The sequence below is a fragment of the Hakea prostrata genome, chromosome 11 (genome assembly GCF_041222555.1).
Source record: "Hakea prostrata isolate BN-2017 chromosome 11, UWA_Hpros_2, whole genome shotgun sequence".
Taxonomy (NCBI): Eukaryota; Viridiplantae; Streptophyta; class Magnoliopsida; order Proteales; family Proteaceae; genus Hakea; species Hakea prostrata.
In genome coordinates this window covers 7,194,875-7,203,048 of record NC_142610.1, presented here as the reverse complement: position 1 = coordinate 7,203,048, position 8,174 = coordinate 7,194,875, and the positions used below count along the sequence as shown (strand labels likewise).

Here is an 8,174-nt window from a genome sequence, read left to right as displayed (position 1 = left end):
TATCTATTTAAAAAAAGATTGATTTTTTTTTTTTTTTTAACCATCATCTTTAGATTAACATATTACACGTAGCGAAATATAATGACTCATTATGCATTCGGTTCAAATGTCATTTTTAAGAAAAATAGGTTTAAGGGACCCAAGATTAGGGAATATTAGAGTTAAAATGACCATAAGAATAGAAGAGTAAACCTATCTTAATATATAATTGTAGTAGTTGAAGGCATCTTGAGGGAATGATAATACATTAATTAATCTCTTCTTCTCTCCTTAGTTTTAGGAGGTCTGCTGTCCTAAGAGCAACTTTTTCTTCTTCTTCTTCCCCATCGTGACATCTAGCTCAGTTTTAATATATTCAGGAGAGAAGATAACGTATCATTTCTATAACTGAAGGACAAAACTGAAGATTTAGTTGATGATTTTTTCAAACCTCTAAATGAGACCACAAGAAAGGAGAAAAGATATAGTATAGTAGACTTAGTTTGCTTCAGGTAACGTGTGACTGAATTGCAGTACTAATTGATAAGTCAAGATGCTTGGCCATTGAATCTGCAAGTTTCTTCTCTTCTCTCTCAAGGCTTCTTTTTTTCTTTGACGAGAAAAGAAAGATATATTGCAATGGTGATCAGTATGTTACCTTAACAACCGGTTTCCCAATGGAATGAGTCTGGAAACCCGTATGTCAAGATATCAAGATAACAAGGTAATATGATTTATATATAGGGGATGGAGTTATTCCGTATGTCATCCGAAAGGAAGAAACCCTTAACCTCTTCACTAAGAATTATGAGTTTTTACTAGTTTACCAAACATACATTGGCATAAGCTATGCGATGTAAGGTTTTACAATTTTATGTTTTAAGTTTGAACTTTCGTATTTGATTTAGGCTTGGAGGTTTGATATTGGATTTAGTGTTAATGGTTTAGGTTTAAGTGTTGAATTCAAGGTTGTGTTCTAGGCTACATTATGAAGATATGGGTTGATTTTAAGGATTTTCTTTATTAAGATGAAGTGATACAATTCAGCATTAGGATTTATAATTTTTTGAGTTTTCAAGTTTAGGTTTCAAGGTTTGTGATTGTAGTCGATATAGCATTAGAATTCAAGCATGAGAACTAGGGTTTTATTATTCTACAAGATCCCACACACTATTATTGACTAAAGGCTGTGTTTGTTTGCAAAGATGGGTGGGCAAAAAAGAAAAAAAACATGTGGACCCCATGTGTAGTGGGGTGAGAGAGAAGGAAAAGAATGTTGCGTTTGTTTGCTGGAATAAATGTGGGGTGGGATAAAAATGGTAGAAAAATTTTTGGAAAAAACAAAATTTTCTTACTTTTCCTTTAAATTTTAAAAGTGTATATTGTTTGGTTGCTTGGGGTGGGAAAGTTAGAAACAAGTTTTCTTAAAGTAAAGAAACTTGTCTGGTGAGGTGGCCACTCCAAGCCTTTTCAAAACCCAACAAAATGTGTAGAACTTTGTGAAAAAATGTGAAAAAATAATATGTGGGACTCACAATTAACATTTTTCCACACTTCCCTTTCCTTTCATTCTCGCTCACCCCACTACACATGATGCCCACATGTTTTTTTTTCTTCTCACCTCACCATTGCAAACAAACGCAGCCGAAAGGAAATGATTTTGTGGAAAAGTGATAGATGTGGGTCCCACTTTTACTTTTCCACACTTTTCTACAAAGTCGCCCACATTTTATGGAATTTTGAAAAGGCTTGGGGTGGGAAAGTTAGGTTGCCACATCACTAGACAAGTTTCCTTAACAAGTTTCCTTGATTCAGGGAAATTTGTCTCTCACTTTCCCACTCCGAGCAACTAAACAATTTACATTTTTAGGATTTAAAAGAAAAGTAAAAAATTTGAATTTTTCAAGAATTTTCCCACCCCTTTTCTCCCATCCTACCTTAATTCAAGCAAACAAACGCAGCTTAATGGACTTCAATTCCTCTTTTATTTCTTCCGTCCATTTGTCTTTTTTACAATGATCCATTGTCGTTAGAAATTGAGTGGGTTATCTTCTCCTCCTATATCATACTCGCATTCATTCAGGTAGCCTTAAATATAGGTTTTTCTACACGAAGAATCCCAACTTTAAACTTGTAAACCCACTTACAATCTATAAGCTTTTTCCCATTGGGTCTATCTACAGGTGTCCAAGTATGATTTTTAGCTAGGGAAACCATTTCTTCTCTCATGGAAGCTTGACATCCATACTTTTAAGAGCCTCTTTAAAGGATCTAGGCTCACTTCTCTCAAGTTGGTCAAATACACTAAGAGCATAAGAAATAAGATTAGATGTTGAATTAAACAATTCACTTACATTGGCATACCTAGAGGGTCTCCTAATCTCCCTTCTAGACCTATCTCTAGTCAAAACATAATTGTCTAAGGGATCCTCATCCTCAAACTCTTCTTTAACATTTAAAGGGTCACCATCAATATCTAAATCCCCCTTTACACCAATGGGATCAGGGTATTAAGCTCACATTCAGGTCTCTCATCAAACTCCACCTCAAAAAAACTTTTATCTAAATCATGGGAGTTTGAGACACCATTAGAGGATATAGTTTTCATGAGTTCTAGTTCATTGAATTTCACATCCTTACTAATGATCACCTTCTAATCTTCTTAACACCAAAACTTATACATTTTCACCCCTAAGGCTAACTTAGGAAAAAACATTTCCTACCTCTAAACTCTAGCTTCCCCTTACTTTGGTGAACAAAACCTTTGCTCCACCTGAAAATCAAGTGTATCAAAGTTAATGGATGAATTAGGGGACTTATTAATTACAAAACAAATTGTACTAACAGCTTTAGCCCAAAACTTCTTCCCTAGACCAGATTCTATCAATATGCATCTCGCCTTATCCATAATGGACCTATTCATTCTCTTAACTATTCCATTCTGTTGAGGGGGTATAAGTGCATGTTCTATGTTTAGTAACACCATGAGTCTTGCAAAAAGTAAAAAATTATCATTGCAAATTTAAGTCCATTTATCAGTCTTTAATTTCTTGATTTTCTTTTCAATTTGGTTATCATTCTAGAAACTTATCAAACACACCTGATTTATCTCTAAGGAAGTATAACCATGGTTTTTGAGAATAATCATCAATTATAGACAAGGAATATTGAAATGACTCAATTTCTTACACTAGTGACAAGTGAACTCATTATTATTTTTTCTGTAAGTTTTCTCTCTTGTAATATTTTCCTTTCTTGAAATCCTTTCATTTGAGTTGAAAAACTTATTGTTGATCTTAGTGGAAAGATCCTTCTTTTAGGCAAGATTGGCAGTCTCAACCTTGTTCCTATTAAGGTTATTATGCTCTTGAGTTACTATAGTAACCACTTGATCCAAGCTCTATTTGTGATCAGACAAGACATTATAAGTAGACTTTATATGACTAAAAAGTTGATTTGAGGGAGAGATTTCAAGATTATGTTCACCAGAAATTCATCATCAAAATTTATTCCTAGGCCCTTGATCTGATTGTCCAAAAATATCAAACCTAAAATATGATCTCTAATACTACCATCCTCAGTGAACTTCGTAGTGATAAGAGTATTTATTAAATCTCCCGATTGAGTTTTCTTGGAAGAGTTAAACTTGGTTCTGATGGCCTCTAAATATTCTTTGGCAGTTTCCTTTTGTCTTACACTGTTCCTAGTACTTTCTAGGATAGCTGATTTAATTACTACTAAAGCCTTTTTATTTGCCTTATTCCAAATGTTTCATTCGTTTTTTCTGTGTGGAATGGAATTTTTAGTTTTAACAGACTTAGGATCTATGAAGCAGATATCTCATTCTCCTTAAACACAAGTAGACTTCCAAATCCTCTTCCCACCTTTTGGAATTATCTCCGATGAGTTCTAGGATGTCAGAGAAAACATAAGACATTTTTTATGATATTATAAATGACACGTATAGATTGTCAAAACATCAATCTTAGGCATGCATAATTACAAAACTATACATTGCCAAATAAGGAAAATTACAATCCGACTAGTAAGAGTTACTGACTATCAATATATTTCAACCTTTGGATTAAGAATGCAATAATCGTCTTCTAATTTGCAATTACCCTAGAATATTTGACTTCAAATGTGCTATCATCTTTGGGTTAATGGTACTTCTAAGTCATTATATTTTTTTAAATCGTGTAAATTATCATACTTTGACGATGACACCTTTAGATGAACACCATCAATTTTCTGTAATAATTATATATCTTCGATTATAAAATATCAAGATAAAAAATTATATTTTACCACTTTGGTGGATTCCATATAATTCTATCATAACATTATGTAATCATATTTATAGTTATATATAGTGAGATTCTTTTATATGACAAAACAACTATCCACGTATAATTTTTTGCAATAATTATATACCTTGGATCACAAAATATCAAGATAAAAAATAATATTTTATTACTTTGGTGGGTTCCATATAATTCTATCATAACATTATGTAATCCTATTTGCAATTATATATAAGGGGATTTTTTTCAAATGAGAAAAAAACTATACACATACAATGTAAACAGTACTATACAAAAGTTTAGTTTAATTTAGTTTAGTTTATTATTATTATTATTATTTTTTTATTATTTTTATTTATTTTTTTTGCATAAAACCCATACGGAATCTCTATTTGGTCTATTTTGACTAGAGGAGACGTGATTTTTTGTGACTAAACATACGTCCGACAGCGCTCTGTTTGGACCAAAAGGAGATCCATTTTCTATGAAAATCAAATCCAAAAAAGCTTACAATGACAAGATTCAAGATCTCATCATCTCATATTAAAAATTTCACAAAAGATCCAAGAAATATAATAAAAAAGAAAATTTCATGGATTAACAATTCATGCACATTATTACAATCCTCTTATTTGTATTCCAATAATAAATCAAATCAATAGATGATTTATGATTTTAATTAAACTCTGAATCCTCCCATTTGATTCAATCCAAAATAAAATCAACAGAACAACTAGCTAATTAAACGATAAAAATCTAGAATTCATAACCTTAATTATTATAGAAAATGATTCTGATAACAATTGTTGGATCTATGATAATCTATATTATTCCTATGATAATCTATATTATTCGTATAATAATTAAAACATGTGTAATGAATATAATCAACGGAAGTGTAGATAAATAAATACTTGTAATGTGTTTTTATTGAAGGTTCACCTTCTTTACTTTCCCTGAATCTTCTGAAACCTTTTACTCTTTGGAATCATTCGCTTCAGAGTGCGTGGAAACAATCTCAAACCCAAATATTACATGTGATGGTTACGAGGATCCAATAAACTATTTATAATGTAAAACACTAACATTTAATAGGCAATAGTAATTTATTAAAATACAAAGTCTGATTAGTAATTAAGCTATAGTATATTAGGGCGATAGTAGTCATCCATTCTTATTATTGTTATTATTATTTTTAGAGCAAATTCATTGGCACTCTAAAATGGAGGCCTAAAGCATTGACACCCCACTTTGTGTTTGAAAAAAAATAGAAATTCTAAAATTAAATTTTCATTGGACACATTAGTTCAATTTGTCACTGAAAATTGTTAAATTACTGTTTATTTTTTTTCCTTCATATTTTTATAAGATATTTTATGAATTAAAAGAAAATAAACAGTGTTTTAATGGTTTTTAGTGACAAATTCAAACTAACATGTCCAGTAAAAATTTAATTTTAGGGTGATTGTGGTTTTCAAATATAAAGTGCGGTGTTAGTGCTTAAAGGTCTCCATTTTGGAGTACAAGTGCAATTTTTTCTGTTTTTTAACTTCTCACAAGCAAAAAAAAAATAAAATCTCTCATCTCTCACCTAGCCTTCATATTCTCTCTATGCTTCTCTCTTGTTTCTTCTCCTCTTTAAATCTATCGAAGTTGGAGCTTCTCTAACATGGACGCTGATGCTTGTAACCTAGCGCTAAGAAAAGCCAGAAGAAGTCTTTTAAGAAGAAAGTTTAATTGAGAGGCATTTGAATCATTTTGACACATTAAAAGTATTTTGATTAGTTTGGATCACCTCCTTGCCAGAGGAACACATATTGCTCTATGAACACTTCATCATACAATAAGGATAAGGTTTATATAGATTTATTAAGATCCCACATTTACCGTGTAATGAAAAAAAAAAATCAAAAGAGGAGCATGTGCTCTCCTCACGATTAGGTGATCTAAACACTAGTTTAATTATATTAAAAATTTTTTTTTTTGGTTGAATTTGACTCATTAATTAGAAACGATCCTAACGAGAGGTTTGGATCTCTTTGTATGATTATCAAAGGTAGAAAGATGTAATAATTTCTGTTGGAAAACTGAGATGTATTCATGTAAGATACTCTTCTTGAAAAGATCCCACTCCTCATCAACAAATAAACTTGTAAAATTTAAAGCATTTGAAGGCATTTTTAACTAAACCGCTCTCCTAAAACGCCAAAAACCTAATGATTCCATCATCTCCTTTGCCAGCTTCAAAATTTCGGGATTCGTTTCCATTAAAATCTTCGTAGTTCGTAACCTCTCTGCTTTTCTTTTGAACAAACCTCTTTCCAAACCCTTCTCTACTTCTTCCCGCCAATCAAGTCAACTTCGCCGGTAAAAGCATCCCAGTCATTTTCCGTTGCTGGAAAAACCACCCTCCCCTACATTTCAAATCAAATTGGAGCAGAATTTGAGGAAAACCGACAGACAGTCTTCTTTCATTTTTTCATCGGCTTTAAATTTTGTTCTGCATGGCTATAGCTTCTTCGGGTAATGGGATTCTCTGTTGGAGTTAGATCGTTCTGATCTTTTTGATCGTTTGTTTGTTAATTCTTCAGAAATTTGGATTTCTTGTGGGGGAATGGAAAGGTATTAGGTTTCGAATTGAAGGATTCTTCTGGAAATTGAATTACTCTTTGGGTTGTATTGAATGATCTGAGTTTGATTCATTTGTTTTTAGTTATATTGGTTGCTGAAGAGTTCTGATTTGACAGAATTTTAATGGGAATGGAGTGTTTTGTGAAGATTTTTGACGGTTTTTCAGTTGCTTAGGTCTTGATTTTCTTGAAGTAAAGATAATTTTGACGTCATTTCGTTTGGTACTTTGGGAGCAGTTGGGCGATGAAGGGGCGGATTTCGATTGATCGCTGGTGGTGACGATTTAGAAGGGGGCGACGATGTCGAAGGTCGTCTATGAAGGGTGGATGGTCCGGTATGGTCGGAGGAAGATCGGCCGTTCGTTCATCCATATGCGATATTTTGTTCTTGAGTCTCGGCTCCTTGCTTACTACAAGAAAAAGCCACAAGACAATGTAGTAAGTTTCTTACGTGTTGTTTACGCTTAAGCTTGCTTGAAGAATGTTAACTGTTCAAAGGTTTTACGACTAGTTGATCGTAGTTTCCACATTTTAGATCTACCATCTTACTATTGTTCTTGACATGGATAGTGAGTCTTGTATTAGAAAGAAAGCTAAGAGATATGATAAGAAACTAGAAAGAGAAATACTTAGAAAAGGATTAGAAGGTCAGTCTTATAAATGACAAACAGTGCCCAAAAACATATGATAGGGCAAAGCATGGTTTGCTTAGTTAAGTTACATTAACTGGAAAGGTTGGGTGCCTACTACATATACAGTATATCTGACGACAAGTGAATCTCCAATGTCTGCCCCCGTCTATTGGGATGCATCAAATAATGCTGATAGCATCACCTTCCATCAGGATGTTGCTAATACAAGCTCTGAGTGCCATTTCTAAGCCCACCCTTGAGGTATGATCTGTAGATTTAAATATCCGCTGAGCCAGTTAGTAGGAGGTAGCGATTCATCATTTTATGTATCTCTCTTTTGAACTTGTTTAACTTACTTTGTTTGGTTATAATTGGAATGTAGATAGATATTTCAACTCTGAAGCAACAAGCCATGACATTAGATGGGGTGTTTTAAAAGCAAAGACAAAAAATTTCGACTCTGATTCTCATTTTATGCTGCATGTTTAGGTTCCAATCAAGACCCTTCTTATTGATGGCAATTGTAGAGTTGAGGACCGTGGGTTGAAGACACATCATGGGCATGTGAGTTTCTCTCTCTCTCTCTCTCTCTCTCTCTCTCTCTCTCTCTCTCTCTCTCATATATATAT

At 32.9% G+C, this 8,174-nt stretch overlaps 1 protein-coding gene across 3 annotated transcripts in view; it reads left to right on the top strand.

The window, feature by feature from the left end:
* Window positions 1-6,337: 6,337 nt before the first annotated feature.
* LOC148999836 (protein ENHANCED DISEASE RESISTANCE 2-like) overlaps window positions 6,338-8,174 on the top strand; it is a 34,489-nt gene continuing 32,652 nt past the window's right edge. For 2 of the 3 annotated variants that reach the window (XM_089139951.1, XM_089139954.1), the window contains exons 1-3: window positions 6,338-6,806; window positions 7,151-7,351; window positions 8,035-8,109. In XM_089139951.1, the coding sequence (XP_088996077.1) occupies window positions 7,214-7,351; window positions 8,035-8,109 (213 nt within the window). In that variant the 5' untranslated portion in view covers window positions 6,338-6,806; window positions 7,151-7,213. The other variant, XM_089139953.1, reaches the window with a different exon arrangement.